Consider the following 22,836-nt stretch of genomic DNA (forward strand, 5'->3'; position numbering starts at 1 on the left):
CGGCCGGGATCGAACCCGCGTCTTTCGGGCCAGCAGCCGAGCACCATAACCGCTGAGCCACCGCGGCGGGTTGCGCTAATGCTGAGCGAACAACCAGAAAAATGCCGGTCACTCTCAAAACGCAAGCATTCAACCCCCCCCCCCCCCCCTCTCTCCCACACTTCCAATCTTGAGCCTTCACACGTGTTTGCCGTTCCTCCGCAGTAGTGAAGGCGCTGGCGCCGCCAGGAAGCGAACCCACGACCTTGAGACCAACCCGAGAAAAAGCTATTGCGAAAAATCCAAGAACGGAAGAAAAGAAACACGCGGGCAAAAAAAAAAAAGAAGAAAAGAAACGGCGCCCAGCAGCGCTCGCTCCGAAGAATGCTCCGAGGGAAATTGCCGCCTATCGCGCGAGCCCCGCGAGGCTCAAACCTTGAGAGCAGGGGAAAAAAAAAACGGCGTGCCAAGCAAGCGACCCACCGAGGCGAGCTTTGCTTATAGCGCGCATACCGTCGCTCGCACCGCTACGTACGTCGCCAGCGAAGATGATACGAGAGAGCCGGTATCTCCTCCATGTTCTCCACCTTCCCAAGCTTTCTTCTTCCCTCGCCTGAAGCGCACAGAAATTCATTTCACTCTCTGCTGCTACCATACAGCGAGAACTCGTGTATCGCGCGAGAAAGCCCTCGACGAAAAAGGCGGGGAACGAAAGGAAGACGACAGGTGAGGAGAGGGGGGGGGGGGGGGTGGCTCAGAAAGCGAGGAAAATTTCGACATTCCGGTCCAAAGTGGTGGACGGCGTCGACGAAGATGAGGCTCTATTCTCCCACTCTCTACCCTCTCGCTTTCTCTCCTGCGACGAGGCAGAACTGCGCCATATTTCAAAAAGCGTTTTGTAACATCGTCGTTGTCGCGAACGTCGTCGCGACGATCCTTCCTCGAAAAAAAAAAATTCTTCTTTCCCTCCTCCCCATCGCTTCGCCTCCGCTTCTTCAACGCGCCGAAACCTTTTCGCAATTTCTTGCGAGCTGCGGACGGCCGAAAAGGAAAACTGCAAATAAAGATCGGTCTTACGACAGAAGCAATATACAAAAGTAAAAGCAAGCGCAGCTCACGGCTTTTGCCTCCACGCTGCTGCATTAAAGTGGACGTCCGCCCGCGCGCTCGGCACCAACTCACCGTCGTCGGAACGGGCAGGCGAGATCATCGAATTCCAGACCGCTTCCCTTCTCCTTTTTCCTGCATCCCTCTCTCCTTTTCACCCATATTCCCCGCAGCCAAACGCCTGTTTTGGTCCGCTCCTCTCCTTTCTTTGTAAGCCTGTTCCCAAGGTGTGCGCGCCACTATTGTTCGCTCGTCGGCGACGTTATGAAATCGCCCGGAACGCCGTGGCTCAAAAATCCTCGGAACGAAACTTTAAAGCGCCCGAGAAAGGCGCGTAAACCACGCTGGGGAAAAAAAAAAAGGTGTTGTGTCAAGTCTACTACGCTCTCCGCGCGCCTTCCCTATAGCTGGATTTCATTTCGGGACACAGGGGAAGAGCTTTCGGAAAGCTCCCACGACCGGAGGAGTACAACGCCGAAAACGTTCGGATAGAAACAAAAAAACAAACAAACGAACAGTCGGAAAGGAGAAGTGGAGAATTCGCTGCCGAGTGACAAATGCGTTCGTCGAACACGACGCGCGCGCGAGTCTCCTTCCAAAGCACCCCCCCCCCCCCCCCCCCCCTCCACCCGTGAAGATTGAAAAATATCTCCCCGCGTCGCCTCGAACGGCGCCGGAACAGCGATCGGCGATTGCACGGTCGCAAGATGCGCTTTCTACCTGCGCTAGGGTGGAACGAAGGAAAAATGAACAATCCGCCTTTAAAGCGTGCTTCACGCACGGCAGGCGTGCAATGCCGCGAAGCCCGCCCTCTAACTTCGACTCTACTGTTTAAAAATGATGAAAATGAAAATAAAAAGAAAACACCGAGACATTCGGGGAGAGTGATTTTTTATCGTCCCTGTCATCAAACAAAGGAGGGGCTATAGCTAAATTACACCTGAGTCACAGTACAAATGACAGGTTGGGAGGCGCCATTTTTCCGGCAGCCACTTCGATACCCAGAAGGGAGGAAAAAAATGGCTGAGGCTTAACTTGGTTAAGCCTGGAGAATGCGAAGCATCATCGTGTCGCGTAATTTGGAGGCACACAACCACAGCGACGGCGCGAGGTGGGCCCCCGTTTCTCCACTGTCGTGACGTCATCGTGTCACGTGGTGTGACGTCATGTATCACGTGATTTGGAGGCGCACAACCACAGCGACGGCGCGAGGTGGGCCCCCGTTTCTCTACTGCCGTGACGTCATCGCGTCACGTGGTGTGACGTCATGTATCACGTGATTTGGAGGCGCATAATCACGGTGAAGGGCTGAAGTGGTAGCTAAAGTAGTATGCTTCGCATAAAAAAAAAAAAGGAAGAGAGACAGAGAGATAAAGAAAGAATGCGGGAATCAGGACAGTTTACTTCGTTTACGCTTTCATCCTTAAACAGAGGCCTAGAGAGCCCTCAGACACCACACTAAAGACGAGCTGGGCGCTTTTTTTTTTCCCCCCGGCAGCCACAACCGGAAAACCCCAAAGGTCGACGACGACGACGCATCATTCAGAAGAGAGGCACAACTCACCGCGAGGTGTGCTTGTGAACTTGCCGCTTCGGGGCCTTCGCACCTGTGAGGGAGAGAGAGAATGAGAGTGAATAACGACGGAAAACAACGCGATTACGGAAGATGGATGCGGGAAACGAGGACCGGGGTAAAAAAAAATATATAATAAAATGCCACCGAGAGCGAGAGAAAGGCGATCGGTATCATCACGGACGAAATAACGAACGGCGATGCGTTCTCTCGGATGTGTGCTTGCGCCAGTCCGAGCGGCTCAGATAAAAAAGCGAAAATTTCACAGGGACGCCTAATTCCATTGTGCGTTGGCAATGTCGTTGATGCCTTCACGTCACTTCCGGTATGGTGACGTCGCTTTCCTCCAGCCAATGGGAATGCTCCCATCTGGCAACGTCACTTCCTACCAGCCATAGGTAGACTATGATACGGGTTGGTTTATGCGGGTTTAACGTCCCAAAGCGACTCAGCCAACAAGGGACGCCGTAGTGAACGGCGCTGGAAATTTCGACCACCTGGGGTTCTTTATCGTGCCTTGCCATCGCACAGTACAAGATCCTCTAGAATTTCGCCTCAATCGAAATTTAATCGCCGCGGCCGGGATCGAACCCGCGTCTTTCGGGTCAGCAGCCGAGTGCTATAACCACTGAGCCACCGCGGTTGCTATAGGTGGGCTATGGACAGCGAATGTCGCGCTACAGAACCCGCGTTGGTTTCGCCGCAAGTGATAGTCACAGCATTACAATCACCACCAATACCAATTCACATCCACTGAAGGCTCAACTATGCCCCCAATGATCTCAATCAGCCCTGTTCCGCGCCAGTCGCGACCAACCAACGGACGCGTTACATTTGACGTCACATCCGCCACGATGGTGGTCCACGCACAACTTAGAGCAAACGTCGGTTGCAAAAAGCGGATTAGACAAAACGAGGAGCATTTCGCAGCGCTCGTTCATGGTATCAAAGATGGCGGCCACTATGACGTGTCGGTGCAAGTGATCTACGCCCAGCAACGTCCCGAATCTCATCTCCTCACCTGGTCCAGCCCAGGGTGCATTCCCTTTCCTTGGACTCTTCGTTAGGCCAATAGACCCCGCAGACTCGCATACAAAGCCTTAACCGACTACTCGCTACGTGCAGTCCTCGTGCCATTCGATGGCAAATCTTGCGGTGAATTTTAATTACAGATCCCAATTACAGAACAGAACGCTCGAATAGGGCACAAAGCATCCGCTCCAAACCTGCCTTTCGAACACTTCTGCTCCGGCCGGAGCAAGCCGGGGGCGCTCGCGAGCCGCCGACGGAGAAAAGTACCCAGCGTACCTTGCGCTCTCCCGCGCGCGTAGTCTGCTAAGGAACGGAAAGACTTCCGGCCGAGTCCGCCGATTTCGGCGGCGCAGTTCGGGAGTGCAGTACGGAGCCATCTTGGCTCGGCGACTGCCACCAACGTGCCACTGGAACGAGCGATCGCCGTTCCCGATCTTCCACCGGAACAACCTTGCTACGACAAAGGGCAGAAAAAGTTGATCCGGAAGTGCTCCGAATCTGCGATTGGTGTTCACCATAAGCTCACTCTAAAAACTGCGAGCCTTAAGAGTTTTCATCTCACTCAAGCAAGGCAGCAGTCTCCACTAACAGTGGATGGATTACTCCTGAAACGTAACGCACTCTCCTGCAAAAACTTTGAAAAAGCCTAGCTGGGTCGAGAGAGGGACTTGGCGCCTTGTGCGTGGCGTCACGCTCACAAGTAGATTCGGCGCACATTACGACGTGACAAAAAAGAAGGAAAGAAAGAAAAAAAAAAAAACCCGCAAAGGCAAAGCGTCATATTCGATGTGGTGCTCGCACTATTCCCCAGTTCCCCGGCTGGCTCTCCCTATATACCCCTTTCCCTTCCGAGCTCATACTTACACGCAGAGCGACCGCAAGTCACGGCATCCGTACTCGAAGCGCTTAGTTCCGGCGATAAACAAAAAAAGAAACAAATCAAAATCTCAAACGAGGTCGCAAACGTAGCTAACGATGATGGATGGCCGGAGCCGCAGAGACGACAGATGTCAGAAAGAAAGCTGCCGTCAAGGGGAAGAGGATGCACCAGAAAGTTTGAAAAAAAAAAAAAACTTTTTTTTTTGCCCGGCGAAACCAAAGGCACAGAGCGACGACTACGTCGACTCGGCACATAATCTGGCAAGAGGCGCTCCCTGACGGCTTCCTTGCGGACTCCTTCGCCTCACAAACAGCAGCAGACATCCACAACGTACAGTGCACGCAGCGAGCGACCGCTGGACGCGATTCATTCTCGTTAGGGGGCGCAGCCGACGGCGGCGGCGGTGCATCATCCTTTCAAATTAGCGTCGCCGCCGCCGCCACGCTAATTAGAACAACAAAACCGGCCCCGCCCCGCCGCAAAACAGAAACCCCCGCCGTGCACAGCCGGGACCGAGAAAAACTTCCACTCCCCGGACGACGACGACGACGCTGGGTGGCGCTTCCGACGTTAGACCGCGGACAGAGGCAGCCAACGCGTAACGGACGCTTCTTGGAGCTAGCGCACGGCGCTGGCCAGGCCCCTCCATCCATCAGGGGACGACTCCGGACTTCTCCTTCAGCCTCGCACCGTGTCGCGAAGAAGCAAAAAAGCTACAGATAAGCCGGACGACGCAACAACGCGCCGCACAGGGCCGACATGTGCACGGCCGTGATGAATCTGTCACTTCATCGTTACGGAAGCAGTGACGGAGGAAACAAATTGAAGGCGAAACGGGGGAGATAAGCGGAGGTGATTATCACGCAACCTTTACTAAGTTACTGCTCTCCTTAGCGTTCGCGGGAAACAGGAAACAGACCACGCGATCTGGCTTTGTCCCGCGTACGCTTCTGTCCCTGGTGGATTTTCTTGATTTTCGTGCCGTGAAAAGACGCGGCTGGAGGTTATCTCGGGAGAGGTTGGGTGACGGCGTTTGGCTTAATTTCTCAAGTACAGCTTTCACGCAGGGATTTAGCGTTGCTTATCCAAGAGGCTGTCGGTTGGACGCGGTTAGCAGACTCAGAAGTATGGAACCCGGCAACTTGGGCCAACACAAACTGAAATGCTTTCACCTCACGCCTTCTATCACCACAGAATCTCTCAGTTCTTGAACATACGACAACAATCAGAGAGGAGTGGCAGAGCTGAAAGAACAAAATCCCCCTTGCAAGTGGACCAAAGATGCAGCGACTTGAACCTGCCAAGGCAGACGAAGTGAAACTGTGATTCAGTCATTTTTTTTCTCCAACGGGTGCAAACAACAACTGTTCACTGCAAGGGCTTTTGACAACACATAATGGAGTAAGCAGCCTAAAGGTCACTTCTGAACAATGTGGTTTCAGTTTTTTAAGGCACAGTGGGGATTTCGTGTTCTCCACAAGCAGAAATGAGTGTGTGTAAAGAAAACACCGAATCAATATGTACACAAATGATCAGAGCATACCAGCATTACAAATCACAACAGCATGTTGAACCATCTTATTTCCTATAAAAGCAAAAAAAAAGAGAGAAATATTGCTGATAGGTTGGTTGATTTGGTTTAACGTCCCAAAGCGACTCAGGCTATGAGAGACGCTATAGTGGAGGGCTCCGGAAATTTCGACTCTTTAACGTGCACTGACAAAAAGAACTCAACTGCTAAGAATGAGGTACTTACACTTCAACAGTTCTCTAACTCCGCTGCAGTTTTCATGCTCTTTACTCTGGATTCAATGCTGAAGATTTGATGAATTTGCCCAATGTTCCATTAAATGTAACACAGCAATGGTTGCTTTTTCATCACAAGCTCTGCTATTATATATATTTTTTCACACATCAGCCATTAACCGAGCATGACCTACATTCTGTAGGCAATGCTGTAATGACAGTGACTTTCCATTGCACTAAGTTTACATTAACACATTTAGATGTGCTGCAATGGGACAGAACCACAGTAAGAGATCATAATCTGCATATTGTACTGCCAAGGCAAAGCCTTAGAAAAACAACTGTAGCCACATGTAAGCATGGAAACGCATATGCCACTCTTACAGTATCAAGCAAATTAGTGAAGATATAAACAACTGATGGCTTTTTATGTGCCAGAGCAACGCTGCACACAATAAAGCACACCATAGTGGTGGATCTGAATTAATGTAATCCACCTGAGGACCTTTAACCTGTACCGAAATCTCAGTACATGAGAGAAGTGGCGAGAAAGTGCTCGCAACGACTCAATCCTCTTGTGAGTTGGAGCTTGACGCAGTCCACCCACATACTACGACGCAAGTGATAATGCAGATAGCAACCGGTGTCTAGCCTTCCAATCCTTATCTTGGCAATATGGCCTTGTTTCATTGTCTGCGGCTAGCCCCGAGTCTCAGCTCAGCTGATATGAGAGGCCGCCCTTCTTTACGGCAGGTGCACTTATAGCTTTTTAGCAGCCGAGGTTGGCAGATTTGTATGCAGAGCCTTGACTGGAATGATCGTGCACATTTTAATAAAGCACTGATAACTTGCCTCGTGCAAATTGAGTACTCATCTAGTATTCCATTCTACTTCTCTCTACTTTGTGTTCCTGCCAACATCTTGCTGCACGTTGCCTTCAAGCATTAAATTATTGCCACCGACTAAGGTGTCTTCCGCTTAGAACTGCAGACACTTTTAATTTAACGTTATGACTATTTAAACAAGTGAGAGTAGAAATTATGCTGCAGAAAACTTTTAAACATTAAAGGCGTCAGAGTGTCTTTCAGATACAGGGTTCAAGTGCCAAGACTAGTATTTCCTGCGTACACATTAGGTGCAGCCTTCACATAGCTACTCTGGATGCCAACATAAAATTCAGACAAGCAGAAAGCACGACTACAAAAAGCAAAATTTAGCACCAAGGTGGCAATGCACCAATAACCAACAATTAAGCCAAGAACCCTTATATGTTTAAAAAATGAGAGTTACAACTGCGAAATCAAAGAATAAACTCCAGAGATCTACAGAGCTAAAAAAAGATGTGGTTGCTAGACACAAAGCCAAATTATTTGTTCATCTTACTTGAGAAAGACCTGTGCCTATCTATCCCTATGCAAGCCACTGCCACATGAAAATGATTGCCGCAATTGAACAGAAACATTCCAATGAAAATTCATTTTTACGCACTGTGACTACAGGACGTATTTTCACAGCTGCAGTCCCGCTACACATCCTCAGAGCTGTCAGCTAGATATTCCCTCTCAACAGGCGATGATATATCTGTTTCTCATGAGCATGGATAGCTTTGTATCGGATAGTACCGCGGATTTGGACGAAGAGGTCGCCTAGATTTCCCAGACAAAATGGTACTATAAAAATGAGCATATTAAGCAAATGCTTGACGTTGACTAACAGCAAGTTATCCTTTCCCCTCGTGCAGTAATGAGGCAGGGTTTTTGCAGGCTTGAATTTGACATGTGCTTTGTCAATAGGCATTTTCAGTTGCATCTTCAGCACACATAAACACACAGCTTATTCAGTCACTGAAATGCAAACTGTCAGAATTAAGAACTAGATTGTAAGTAGGGCGCTTCATTTTCAGGGTTTATTTATTACTATCCTAGTTTATTTAAACTATCCTCAATGTCCCTTTAAGTGTTTTTATATTCGACAATCAAACTGCCTAAAGTGTTTCAGACGTGAGCAGTACTTCCGAAACACAAAAACTATTGACTTCGTTCCTTAGCATATTGACTTAAACCAGAGAATGTGTGTTGCTACCAGGACTGCACCAAGTTCCACCAAATCGTTGCTTGAAGGGCATGCTTTCTTTCATCAAAGATTCGCTTTTCTATTTCCATTTGCCAGGACAAACGAAATAGCATGAAACACTGAATCAATGTTGCCTTTTATGTGTAACGATAGCACCCTAACACAGGCATAATGAAAACTGTAGGAACATTGTAATCCTTTAATAACAGGAGAGCTAGATAGGTTCTATTAGCGTAAAGTTCGCACCAGTTATTTCTGTCCATTTTACCACATCAACTTCACATCGCACCATCATACCCTACATGCAGCATAAAACTGCTCCTGAAAGACTAGATTCGTAGGCTTTACAAATTTTTGTCACACGTAAGCAGCACCAGGTTTTAAATTAAGTCCAACTTTTTCACAGAAATTTGGCACTATGTCATGTTACACGTTCATTTAAAAATATCTCAAGCAAAGGTCTTACTTGTGCATGAGGTCAAATGTCGTAGCTGTTGAATCTGTGAAAGATGGAAGAAGGGCATCAATATGCAGAAAAAAACATTAGCATAAAGGCAGATACTCCTATGAGGCATAGTAGTAGGGCAAAATGTTATTCCTTTATAATGTTATTCCTTTATTTATTTACCACGCTTTTTGTTTAACCAGGGGACTCCTTGTGCATTAGTTGTTCCAGCAAATTCATGCAGTTATGCACTTAGCATTTAATCAAAGCATCGTGAAACAAAAAGACCCTAAATCCCACACAGACGTAAATACTGTGCTCTGAACAGTAATGTGTACACTGTTCACCTTAGATCAATCAAGTTTTAATTCACATTCAGTAACAGCGATCTACAGAAATCACAAGAGAGTGAAATGAATGTTTCAACATTACTTGCACACCTTTATTGTACCTTGACATCACTGCACACCACAGCAGTGGTCTAGTGCTACTGCATCTGCCTGTTATGGAGGAGGTACCGAGCTTGAATCGCGGTACTAACAACAACCGACTTCTTTAACTGTGAAAGAATTACTAGTCCTATAAGAGAAAAGCTGGCGCCATGCAAGAGTATTTGCAGATGGTATAGAAAATCCCAGCGATGGCAAGAAAAATAGGGCGACGTCATCAAGCAGCCTTATGATGCACACAGCAAGACGAGCACCGCCACTTCAGACAATCCTATACGTGTCATTCGTCTATATATACCCGCCACTGGCCGACCTCCATGTGGTGCCAGTTTTCCCGACATCTGTAGCAAAATTGTGAAGCAATCGTTTGTCATACTGCGTTTCAGGTGGCGGCATTAAATATCTCGTTCCACATAGCTTACACGTGCTAGTCAATTTGAAGGCGAGCTTATGGCAGGGATTGGAACTGACAACAAATGCACCTTCAATATTATATGCCTTCCCAGACTTTTGTGTCAAAACTGCGATGCAACCGTTCATCACCCAGCATTCCAGGTGGTGTCATAGGTGTGGGTGGGTGTCAATGCACCCAGGGACAGAAATGCTTTCGAATTCCCACAAGTAAGCAGCGTTAAGTGTTTCTGCCAAATTTTTTTTTAATGGGCACATGCCTCCTGCTGCTTGGCTTTCCCACCAGTGAAATGCTTGACTGATTGATTGAGGTGTCACCCGCTCTTTGATTAAACCGTCCATTTCACCTCGGCAGGAACAATGCCTATGCCCAAGCAATACGAAGGTAAGGGTCTGCGGTGTCTCTTTTACAAAAAAACTTTGGCATTGCAGGCCACATGCCAGCTATGACAGCTGCGTCGAACAGGTTTGAGATGCACAAACATCTGCGTCAAACAGGTTTGACATGCACAAACACCAACAGCTGGGTCATATCGAAAGTGAACAAGGCACAGTTCAAGGATGTAAGTGCACTGGTGTCAAGGGTATTTGAAACTCAGACGCATCATATATCGGTGCAAAAGTGGCACTGTAAGGATCAATCACAGACATGAAAGAACTCTCAAATTACAGACTGTTGCATGCCAGTGCACTCTGATCTCACAGTATGCTCCATCAACACCCCGCTATAACTATACAAGCTTACTGGCTTCATCCGAAGAAACCTCATGTGCCAAAAATGCAGGGGGTATTCATCTGATGTTACCAGCCCCATTGCACTTCATTTTCACTCTAATGGTGTCGCAGTTTGTGCAACTGTCCCAGCAACAGCAAGAGAGTAAGTGTGGCGATGTGCATACCAGCGGCACCTCGGTTCACAGTGATCACTGCAATACCTCTCAGAGTGCATTCATGCAATCATTCTAATGGTTTATGGGGGTTTAACTTCCCAAAGCGACTCAGGCTATGAGGGACGCCGTAGTGAAGGGCTCCGTAAATTTAAATCACATGGGGCCCAGTTAACTGTTTTTTATCTCCTTTTATATATGAAAATGGCTAATGTTGCCAACAACAGCACCGTATACAATTTTGTGGAAACTGTACGCACAGACAGGCATGGAATTTTCTTTGAAACAACCAGGTTTTACACGGTGCTAAAACAGCAGAATGCTTTGCACTGTAACATACGTGAATATCCTCTATCTATCATAACAAGGCCTTTCATAAACCTAACGTTTTAGAGTAAACTATAAATTCACTCTTACACAACGCTACTTGCATCACAACTGCCAAAGAGAAATGAATAAAAAAGCATGCTTATTGCGGTTTGTGGTTTTGTGGGGTTTAACGTCCCAAAGCGACTAAGGCTATGAGAGACGCCGTAGTGAAGGGCTCCGGAAATTTTGACCACCTGGGGTTCTTTAACGTGCACTGACATCGCACAGCACACGGCCCAAAAGACGCGGGTTCGATCCCGGCCGCGGCGGTTGAATTTCTTTGGAGGAGAAATTCTAGAGGCCCGTGTGCATGCTTATTGCATGCTAAAAGAAAATACTGCTGCATTCTGTTAAGCTAACATTGTTATATGCCAGTATCGTCTCACATATAGAATCACATTCATATATGATTCTATATGTGAGACAGGGGCCTGTTTTGCACAATGCAGTTGACTGAATTTGTGCATGGCCCGGAGAAGGCACCGGGCAAGTGTCTGACCATGGACTATGTGTTTATTTCAAAGAGGCCTCTGACACTGTGACACATTGCTTACTAATGAAAAAAAATGATCTGTAATAATATTAGCCCTTGAGCAATTTCATAGGTAAGGGATTACCTAAGTTAACAGAGGTTTTTAGTGGTAGTAAATAGTGTGCAGTCTCTGATGGTGGATGTTATGTCCGGTGTTCTCCAGGGCTTAGTGTTGGGGTCACTACTGTTCTTGTTCTATGTGAATGTCATTAGCGAAGGAACAGTCTCGAATGCGGCTATTTGCGGATAACTGCATCCTCTATAGAGCAGTCTCTTGTGATCACGATCCTGAAATATCTCAAGATTTGAAGATAATCTCAGAGTGGTGTGGAAAGTGGAATATGAATTTGAATTCACCCAAAACTGTTCATATGAAATTTGCAAAAAAGAAAAATCCAGGTGTGCACTCATATGCCGTTAACAATATAACATTGGTTTAGGTATTCGAATTTAAATGCTTAAGCGTTTCTTTCACTCCAGACTTGAACTGACACAGATTTCTTAGCTGAAATGCTGGCACTTATCCTTTACCATGTTGGGACATTCTTTACAAGGCTTGCGTTACGTCGGTTCTCGAATACGCTGTTACGGTTTAGGATCCTCTTACAGCACGCGATAAAGATAAGCTGAAGAGGGTGCATAATCTTGCCCCTCGTTTTGTATCTGGCACAGGTAGGGATGAGTGCAGTGTGTCAGGTACAGAAGAAGCACTGAATTGGGAATTGCTCAACATGCACTGAAAGAAATTGAGCTTCAAGCTTTTGATGCTGTTTATCAGCCAGGGGCTTGCATTGAACGCAAGAAATATGTGCAAAAACCTTTTAACAAATCCAATCAAGCTGACCATGATTTTAAAGTTTGTGTTTTCGTGATGAAAACTTAAATGCTTAGAATGTCTTTTTTCCAAAGACCGTAAGGGAATGGAACAGATTGCCGAGTGCTGTTGTGCGAGACCGAATGATGCCTTGTTTTCTATGTTGTTAAAGGGAATGACCAAATGTTTTGGCCCTTTTTTGGTTGTTCCCTGCACCGTATACTTTCAACTCTGCCAAAGGTCATAACTCCCGTATTCGTGTGAGTTTTTTTATTAATAAATAAATACAAACTGCGGGAAAATTTCAGTAGTTCAAACATTATTACGCAAAAGAGTGAAAATGTGTTGCCCTGCTTGTCTGGAAAGCATCTAAAATAACTTGCAAGAACACTAAAAGGTGTCACCACACCTCAAGGGCAGAAGAGACGCTGTAACAAAGGTCAGGTTAAGTTTGCACGAATTGAGATTTTCCAAAAGCCACTGAAGTATCAGCACCCAAGCCCCCTCAATGTGCCGTAACTTTGAAATTTGTCTTCTCTGTTTAACAAACGAAACAACTTTTGTGCTACGTGTGAAAGGTCAGAAATTGTAGTCCTGCAGTGAACAGCCCTATAGCCACGAATACAACTCAAGAAAGAAGGGGCAGATGCCGCTCAAAGGAGACCCTCCCGTCAACAACATCAACCATTTTTATGGCGTTGTGGTTAATCTGAAGTTGCAGTTATTCCCCATTCATCTGCCGCCCTCTGTAATTTCATGCGAGCCGGCGCAAGGGGATCGACCAAGGGGGAAAGGGGAGAATTGGTTGAAATCAGTGGCTGTAGGGGCACCTTTGAGGGGCATTTGCCGCTGTGTTCTTGAGTTGTATTAGACTATAGAAATATTATCCATTTAGTAGAGACAAAGACAACTTGCCGCAGAATAACATGTGGCATCACCTTCACGGCGACTCCTATGATTATTAGCATACTTGTGAAGAACACACAATTCTTGAAACAAATATGGCATTACGCTTCTTAAGGATTTTCAAGCTCGCATTTAAACACTTTCTACGGCTGCATCATAAGGTGACTAAGCCACAAGGCAAAAAAAAAAATTCCTTTACTGTGGTGACAAAAATGAGTGCTTAGTTAAATGAGAGGCTTCAATTACCTTAACTTTCATTCACAATTAATTCAATTGATTCTGCTTTCCTGCAACAGCTAGCAGCGTGCTCAGAAACATCTCAATTTCGGTGCAAAGAATTGAAGGCAGCCGTTAAATATCCTACGTACCAACCGGTGACATAATGAAGGGCTGAGGACAAGTAAATGATAGCGATACAACGCTTCCATGAGCAAAAATGTAGCGAAAGCACAACATGTATGGCTACAAGTCGATGCCGAATGCAGTATTGATCCGCCTTCTAAACCAGTAAGTGGGTTACATGCACGCCCAGCTATGCGATTCCGGATGTTTGGCTGATCCATAAAGAAGACGCACTTGCGAGTACTGCATAAAATGTATGAACGGAAACGTCGTCTCTCCCTAGCTTCGGACTTTCACTATAAACAGCTTTTGCCCCGCAGGAACGAGAAAGCAAGGACGATCGCTAACCAAAGGAATATTTCAGGCCGTTTAATCACACACCACAACTTAACCGTAATAAGTAAAGAAAAGATCATTGAGCCAGACATTTATGCTTTAAGCTGTCATAGAAAGCGGTGAATAGTTTGGCGCCAGTAAAAGCGAATTCAGGACACTGATATGAACTTCTAAGGTCATTGCTCAAGGGAGGACACATGCAGCGCACAGCTGTTGGCGAGAAAAATATTCAGAAAGTAGCGCATGCAGAAAGAAAAGAATCACGGTAGGATATCGTGTATCTTACCTTCAGGGCGTCGTGGCTTTCATTCACTGTTTTAAGCCGATAAATAGTACGGAGAGATCCCCGTTTCAGTAATGCTACGAACGCCGCCATGTTGCTAAAGGCTGCAGTTGTGCGGGCAGCAGCCGCAGTTTCGTAAATAAATTTAGAAGTGACTCTAACGTTGAACAATAATCTTACGAGTCAGTAATAAAATTATTCGGTAATATTACTTCATATTTTTTATTTTCAAGTAAATTTCGTTCGGTTGAAAAAGTATAGAACTAGGATTTGCGTCGTCTGCTTTCGAAATCGAGCTGGCGCCGTCGCTCAGCTAGCTCAGCAGTGACGCTTGTGTTGAGTTGAACTTTTTGCCCTGCTGAAGATATTCTTTCACTTTGGTGAGCATATGACCACATAAATATAGTGAAAGGGCATGTTTTAATGCACAAAAGCTAGCTGGGGTCAAATGAAAAGCATAGTGACGGAATCCAATTTACGTGTGCCGACAGGTTAACATTTACAAAATGATGAAAAAAATGCGTAGTCAATGCCGTTAAATTGAGCGTTATGCGTTAAGTTGGATCTCGGCCCCCCACCACCTGACCTTGCTGGACTTCATCCTGGAATACGGCGTGTACTTATATCTGTAGATTACTACTTTACGGTGAAAGGAATGCTGTCACAAGGAAAAAAAAAAAAAGCCCAATTTGCACGACCATCACGAGTGCTTGAAACTTCAATGATATAGTAATATAGCACGAAACTTAGGCATGTGCTGGCAAAAAGAAGCGCTTGTACAACAAAACCTTAATTCAGTAGCTTAGAAAACCCAGGTATCTGAAAATTAAAAAAAGAAAAAGCACCGCTACAAACTGGGTTTGATCCACCAAGGTGATTCATAACGTGTAGGAATTAGACTTAGGTATAGTGCTGTTCACAACCACTGTCACCTGTGCCGACATGTACTGTGTACTCTGTCGACCATTTGGAAAGTTATAATTTGGCTTGCGGCCATATTGCAACGCAACTATATGTGACCTTGGTGCTTAATTTTATTTTTTCATATTTTTTCGTATTTGCGGCGAACTTTACGAGGGACCATATCTCTGCAGTTTTTTTTATATGTACAACCATAGTCCTTCAATCTGGTACAACCTGTGTCAAAAAAATATAAATATATACAGCTCACAGTTTTTTTTTTCTGGGCCATGCAGTGTGACCCGCTGTGTATTACCAGTGTTCTGAATCTGTCAAGGGTGGGAGAAACGCTCAGATTCACACCTCCGGAGCTTAAAGCTTTCCGAGGGACTTATTATAGCTGCATTAAGGCTCAGAATAAAACCACTTGGCCTGCATATACTTACGGTATCCGTTGTCGATGTTGTCATATTGTTTGCCGTTTTTGTCGTGGTATGTCGTAAATATGAACACCCGCGTTTATGTGCTGGCTAACAAGAACATGCGATCCAATGTGGCCCGAGAAGCATGTATTGCCGAGAGTGAGTCACTTGTGATCACGTCATACACCTTTCCCAATGGGTACTGAAACTCCCATGGATGTCTTATGGACGTTTAGGACGTCTATGGAACGTTCAAAGAAGTTTTGATGCTTGTTAGGTTGAAATAAGTTTCGAAATTAATTGAAAGTGATCTGAGTTCAGTGCCCCATGTCGAAGAGTCTTCGGAAGAAATAGGCCGTAAAGCGGAAGCTATCATTTTGGAAAATCTTTGGGCCATAGTCATAGTTTACAGGTTCCGAAATTACCACTTAATTTGGTACGGTTTCCTGTATCAATCATGATCTTGGATCATGTCCAAGGTCAGTTGCTGTGGGTGCCGCTAATGTTGAGGCCTGAGTAAAAACAAAACAGAAAACGTCGCCAGCATTTTAGGCGAGATAATTTAGATGCGCTTAGAGAGAATACAGGAGACTTCTATTCTGCAATTGCTAAGGAGAATGAAACATGGGTCCACCGCCAGAATCCGGAGATCGAACAAGAGACCATGCAATGAAAATACTGTAGATGCCGCGGCAGGCAACATCTTTTCCCTCCTTTGTTTATTAATGCGAAATCATTAGATGACTATGTCGCGTCATCAAAACTTCTCCGCACGATTGTGTCGTCCAGATAAATGTGCAAAAGTTTGATTGCGTTAGATAGCGTGTGATGAGATCTTGCAGGGGAAAAATTTGGTTAATTAGTTGTAATTAATTAATTCCACACGAAAATTACGCTTGGATGTCAAAATAGCGAAGGACGTCGATATAGTACGTGGACGTTTCGCTTTTGCATTGCTCCAATGCGGACACCGCAGTGACCTCAAAGTTTTTATTAATAAAGAGCCACTGATAATAATAATAATAATAATAATAATGTTTATTGCCACTTTGTAGATAATAATAATAATAATAATAATAATAATAATAATAATAATAATAATAATAATAATAATAATAATAATAATAATAATAATAATAATAATAATAATAATAATTGCAAAAAATTCATGTGCAGCAGTCAGTTGGTAACAACATGGCAACAGTTTATTGAGGTGCTGAAGGTGCTCTGTTATTGACTGCATGCTACACAAAACAATTAGTGAAGATACCTATGCCTAGGCCAATAATGAAGTCCTTATACGTGAAGCAGTCGTTAGGAGTTGTCGGCAGGTTTGTTGCTTCTTCACGACAATGCGCCAGCTCATTTCTCGCTAATCACAAGCTTCAATCAGAGATTGTGGCGCTTAAGTATTGAACCTGCAGTCCACACTTGGCTTCCAGTGATCACTTTCTCCTTCGTAATTCGAAGAAATTTCTCCTTGGGCAACGCTTTCCTGATAATAATCCAGCCTAAGAGGTGCTAACAGGGCTCCTGCAGCACCAACAAGTCTCGATCTATTCTGGTTTGGTTTCACGGGGTGTGACGTCCCAAAGCGACTCATGCTATGGAGGGACGCCCTAGTGAAAGGCTCCGGATAACTTTCATCATCTGAGGTTTTTTAACGTGCACTGAGAGAGCACAGTTATTTTACACAAGCACCTACTGTGTTTTCTTTTCTTTCTTGTGGCGAAACTGGGGGGTGAAGTTATTGAAAACGCTAGAGAAGGAAAATGAGACAATGAATTACAAAGAGGTGCACGTAATTACATTATGTTTTGGCAACGCGGTATTAGTAGGATACAACTAAAAAAAAAGAAACAGCAGTTGTTAACACAGGGTCACGGTCCGCGGCGTCCTGTATTACTCCGATAGCCAATCGCAACAGTAAACGAAATCAGCTTTTTGATGTTTGACTTTAATAAACAAGCCAGGTGTCAAAATTCTAGAGTTTATATTTTTTTTTCTTCTGGTTAGCTTCTTGTTCAGGTAACAAGAAAAGTTTTAACGAAGGACTACTTTTTTGTCGCGGAAGAATTCTGTGCGGCGGTCCTAAATGTGGGCGGAGCTTCACTGGAGACTTCAAGTTGTATCCGAGATTTTGATGCCTCTACCGGAAGTGATGTCGCTTCCGGTCTGGTGACGTCACTTTGTTCCAGCCAATGGGCGAATTTTATGACGAACACGTTTTTTCCACCCATGATGCTGTTAAAACTGTCGCATTAAAAAGAACAAATAAATGAAGGAATTCAAAAGAAAGAGAAAAGTAAGAAAGAAAGACGAAAAAGAGGGAAGGGAGGAAATAAAATAATGAGAGAATGAAGAGAAAAGAAAGAAAAGCAGGCGGAGTGTAATGCGGCCCAAGGACCCTAACGTCTTTTGTAGAGCACTCTAACATTTAATTAAAGAACAAACAAGTTTTGACCTCCCCATAACTTGCATCAGAAAGTAGGAATCAGACAGGGGCTTGCAGCCACGGCAGCAGACGCGTTTTTTTTTTTTTCGACGAGGTCCCGCGCGGAGCCTTCCCACCTACCAGCCGGTCGTGATCCCCCGTTCTTACTTGATCGGCCCCTGCAACTCTGTCTTTCCCTCGTGACTCATACTGGCGCGGGAAAGCCGAACGAGGGCGGGAGTTCAGCTGGCATGGCGGCGGAGAAGGGTCCCGCCGCCGCCGCCTCCACCTTGACACGGGACGCCTTTTCCCTCCTACCACGTGCTGATCCCTAAGTTCTCCGAACAGGAGGAGGAAGGGAAAAAAGAGGGGAACAACAGATGCGTGTGAGGAGGTCGTGGAGGGGTACGTCTGGCCTGGGATATGGGAGAAGAGAGTAGGGGGCTGAGTTTGGCGGCGGTGGGGAAAGTTCCATAGACGGGAGGCATGGTCTTTGTCGTGCGGGGTTCCGTCCAGGTCTCCTCCCTTTGTTTCCTTCTGTTTCTCTCCCTGCACGAACGAGACGTGCTCAGTGAAAATCTCCCCCCATGAGTAGATGTCCTGCGAAGCGTCGGCTGTCTACATGTAATCGGGTGCTTGCAGATGCAATGGTGATTCCAGACAGCCTGACTTAGCTCAGGAGGGCAGCGTTTGGTTTTATTTTTGCTTTTTACAGCGAGAAGTATTTGTGTGACTTCATATGGCGTGCTATGTCGCGTCAGAAAACTTGCCTGCCCGCCTGATGACCAACGAGAATCGAAAGGGGTGCTTTTGATACTGTACCGTCTAGTGCTCAGGGTGGCCTTGAGAGTGGCCGTGGGATGGGCGGTGCAACTACCACTGTCACTTCATCGATCCGGAGGGAGAGAGTCAAAAGAGGAGAGACCGGGAAGTTTTTTTTTTGTGTCCGAAATTTCTCGTTCAAATGAGAGACAATCGCAGCCACTCCCCGTGATAGCCCTCTGTGTTATAAGCAATCCTGCCTTTACTAATTTATATTTGGGTGAGAGAGAAACATGAATGCGAAGAGAAAAAAGAGGGGTCATCCGAGGAGCCCGCCTCTGGCTTGCTACTCTCCACTACTGAAAGCGAAACGGGGAATTACAGAAATAGAGACTGAGCACGAGAGGTAAGGATTACGCAATTATGCGACGACCTGTGCACACGTGCCAAGCAAAGGCATCGAAGCTCGGGCATTCGATCCGGTGCTCGGGATTTGACTAATGCTCACCAAAGCACCGGCGAGTCTCCTTGAAGCGTATGTACGTTTGTTTTTGTTTTTTTTTGGGGGGGGGGGGGGAAGGGGGGGCGGGGCGGGAGGGAAGGGTTGATGCGAGCCATGACATCTCCTAGTGCTGTCATCTCGTAATGCCGTGTACTAAAAAATAGATTCTAAGCCATTGCAGAGGGGGAAAAACCAGGGTTGCCGTCGTGCCTGACCTCGCGAAGCAAGCGCCTAGAGCCGGCGTATTTGGGTGCTGGTCACCGTCCGCCTTTGGCAAAGAGGATACCGTGCACTGATATACAACGAGCGAAAGTTTCTGCACATTGCGGGCCTCGAAGACACAAAGAAAGAAAGTCCCGGATATTACGAAGCTCTCGCGTGTACGAATGAAGGTTGAGACTCTTGGGGTAGGGAGCCAGCTGTGGCGACTATCGGTAAACGCGTCTCTTAACTTATGGCGTCTGGAAGGCTAGAAGCCTAATCTTGAGACACAGTTCAAAGACCAACGCGTGTTTGCTTAGCCTTGACCAATAGCCAATGTTTGCTTGCTTTAGAAACACCGGGAAATAACCTCTATGCAGCAAACCATTCCAAAACTACACGACAGCGATGAAACTTCATAAAACGCGCACCGTGTGGCGCTACCTCCTCGCCGGCCGTTATGAAGGGTAGCGTGTTGCAATTCACACTCAATGGTGAGATCTGCGTACGGCCACGTGTAATTTCCCAGTTTCCTGCTTGACACACGCTGGTGTTTCTGGTTCCCTAGAAGCACAGAGACGCATTGTCACCATCGAGCGTGGCAGCTCCTATAAAAGGAAGGGGGGGGGGGATAGAAAGCACAGCGGGCGAGGGGTAGTGTGGGCGTGCCATCGGCCGACACGCGTTCCCCGTACGAGCCCGCCGGTCCCTTTGTCATACAAATGGGCCGGTGTGTTTGAAAAGAGAATACTGCATCACCCCTCTCCCCCTTCCTTCATCCCTTCGCCCAAATCCCCCACCGATTGTGCGCGAAGCAGGTCGGAATTTATGGCTTTTCATCACCGTGTCCCGCCACCACACTGATCAGGCTGCCGTTGGTTGCTTGGCTGCAAAGACGCCTGTGTTTGGGTCCCTGTAAAACGTGGCGGCTTGTTTTGTCTAAGCAACAAACCTTCTCTCCCCTCCTCCCTTTTTTTTGTCTTCTGTCGTCCACGCAACATCTGAGTCATGCGAGAGCTCACCTCCTGCAAGAGTTAGTGGCCTGTAGTGCTTGGCACCTAGCCGCAACAGCTCGTTAATTGCGCGTCGTCGTTTCAGGGCTGCTTCGGTGCAAAAGAAAAAAAATAATAGCATAATAGATTTAGAGAAAGAAGACAGAAATAGGGGTCACGTGATAACGAGCTCAGGTGAACGTGTGCGCAAGCACCCGAGTACTGCTTTTGGTTCACCTGGTTTTCACCTTCGTCCTGGTTTTGCGCTACTCTTATGTTATGGATCCTGCTTTTGGTAGCTGTTTGGGCAGCCCATGTAGCTTAAGCGGGACTGCGAACTTGGTTGGTAAAAAAACGAAAACATATTCTTTACTATAATTTGTTAAAAAGTCGCTGTCACACCGCTTGGTATTCAACACTGAATCAGTGCAGGCATTTTTCCTACTGTTAGCAGCCACATTTCATAAACAAGGCAGTACTTGTAATAGAAACACTGCCGGAGTCCTTAGGCGTTCCCAGTGGCGGCACCTTTTGAAACAAATAGCGCTTTCTGTGTACTTCTATATACTGTTGAACTTCGTTATAACGAAGTTGAAGAGGCCCTACGGTTACTTCGTTACAGCCACAGCTTCGATTTAGCTCGTGTCGACCGAGCTTTCCAGGGGAATCGTCACTGCTTCGTTATATCAATTATTTCGTTATAAACCGTTTCACTCTAACGAGGGTCGACTTATAATCGTCCGGATTGAGCGCGCCCGCGTGCCCTCACAATAATGGCTGCTACGAAAAATGATATATGAGGAAAAAAACGAAACAATGCTAAGCGAAGACAAAAAACAAAGACAGACATGCATCCATTTTTTTTGCAACCCCAACCACCCTCTCGTCTTATTTTCTATATATATGAGCGACACCAACTCAACACAAGAAATACAGTCGAACCTCGTTGTAACGAAACGGTTTATAACGAAATAATGGATATAAAGAAGGAATGGCGATTCCCCTTGGAAGCTTGGTCAACACGGGCTGTAACGAAGCTACGGCTACAACGAAGCAATCGCCGGGCCCCCTCCCTTTCGTTTAACGAGGTACAACTTGGTAGATTAGAAACAAACAACCTCGTTTTTAAGAGACGCAAGCGACCTTCCCTGGTGTCTACGCAGCCAAGACGAATAACACTTAGTGACCATGCAGATGAGCCCTACCGAAAAAATAAAAAAACAGAAAGGGAGTGGTGGTGCGGGGGAAGGGTGGAAGGGGCTATTCGGGTGGATCGGCGTCGCGTCTCTGATTATCACTGCTCGCACGAGGCCTTCTCCGGTCGCGGGACGTCCGATATTGCATCTCCCCACACCGGTGCTGGGTTCTCCCGCCGCTTTTGTGCCTCCTTTGTGTCTTTTCATCGAAACACCGGGAGAAACAGCAGAGGGGAGGCGGCAGAAAAGAAGAACAAAGAGGAGGAGAAGGAAGAAAGGGGAGAAGCTGGAGGAAAGCCGCAGGCCGGACTCTATGTCAAAGGGAGCACGGCACATCTGCTCGGCAGAGAAGTACGCGTTGCAGGGGGAAGCGAGACCCCCCCCTCCCGTGCTGCTAGGAGCTCGGGCCCAAAGTAGTCCCGATGTCACGAAACGGAGAACGACGAAGGGGAGCGGTCGGGGCGGCCTTCAAAAAGAAAAGATCGCGAGGGGATCTCTGCGAAGCTGTGGATCCCCGGCGAGAAAGGGAGCCGTGCTTAGAGTGGAGAGAGGCTCTTTGCTCCTCCCCACCCCCGTACCCCCGTTGTATTCGGCGTGACCGAGGGTAGCGTTCTCCCTTTCTTTTCCTCTTTCGTAACCGTTACCCGACCTTTCTTCCCCTTTATTTTCCCTCGACGGTGCAGTCGAAAGAATCCACGGACGGGACACGTATCCCTTATACATAAGGCCTCTCGTTCTTGGGTTTTATTTATTGATTTTTTTTTGCGGAATTCAGGGGTAAAAATCGGGCTATATATTTTCAGGCTGATTCGGATGCAAATTGGTCTTTTCAGAAGCACAAAATTTCATGATTCAGCTTTTTTTTTTTTTTTTTGGGGGGGGGGGTAATTTTGTGCATGAAAACACTTTTTTCTACAAGCGGCTGCTTTTGCACGGGACTTTAAATGTGACAATTTTTTGCTCATTATTCAGGAAACAACATGGAAATGGCAGGTTCACAAAACACTGTTTACCAAATCCGATTTTTCACTCTCATATATTACAGTTACTTCATCCCAAACATTCCCAATTTCTTACGCTTCACGTCCATATCGGTGCGTGACCTGCCCGTTTTGTACATTGACAAAATGTTAATTTAATATCACAGCAGCCGTACCAAACGCTCACGAGCCTATGAGTGTCCAAGATCAGCCATCGAAAACAATAATCATAGTTTTGTAATAAGCGAAACAAATCCGTCAATTTTTGTGCGATGCCTTCAGC

The 22,836-nt window shown here is 46.4% G+C and overlaps 1 protein-coding gene across 1 annotated transcript in view; it reads right to left on the bottom strand.

The window, feature by feature from the left end:
• The window catches only part of LOC149332462 (dihydrolipoyllysine-residue succinyltransferase component of 2-oxoglutarate dehydrogenase complex, mitochondrial-like), a 47,741-nt gene extending 33,467 nt beyond the window's left edge, over positions 1-14,274 (bottom strand). The window contains exons 1-3 of the mRNA XM_089558068.1: positions 14,168-14,274; positions 8,857-8,890; positions 2,651-2,693 (exon numbers count right to left, since the gene is read on the bottom strand). Of these exons, the coding sequence (XP_089414194.1) occupies positions 2,651-2,693; positions 8,857-8,890; positions 14,168-14,257 (167 nt within the window). The 5' untranslated portion in view covers positions 14,258-14,274. The remainder of the gene's footprint in view (positions 1-2,650; positions 2,694-8,856; positions 8,891-14,167) is intronic.
• Positions 14,275-22,836: the final 8,562 nt, after the last annotated feature.

Source organism: Amblyomma mixtum, chromosome 8, assembly GCF_055824585.1.
Source record: "Amblyomma mixtum isolate Tamu chromosome 8, ASM5582458v1, whole genome shotgun sequence".
NCBI lineage: Eukaryota > Metazoa > Arthropoda > Arachnida > Ixodida > Ixodidae > Amblyomma > Amblyomma mixtum.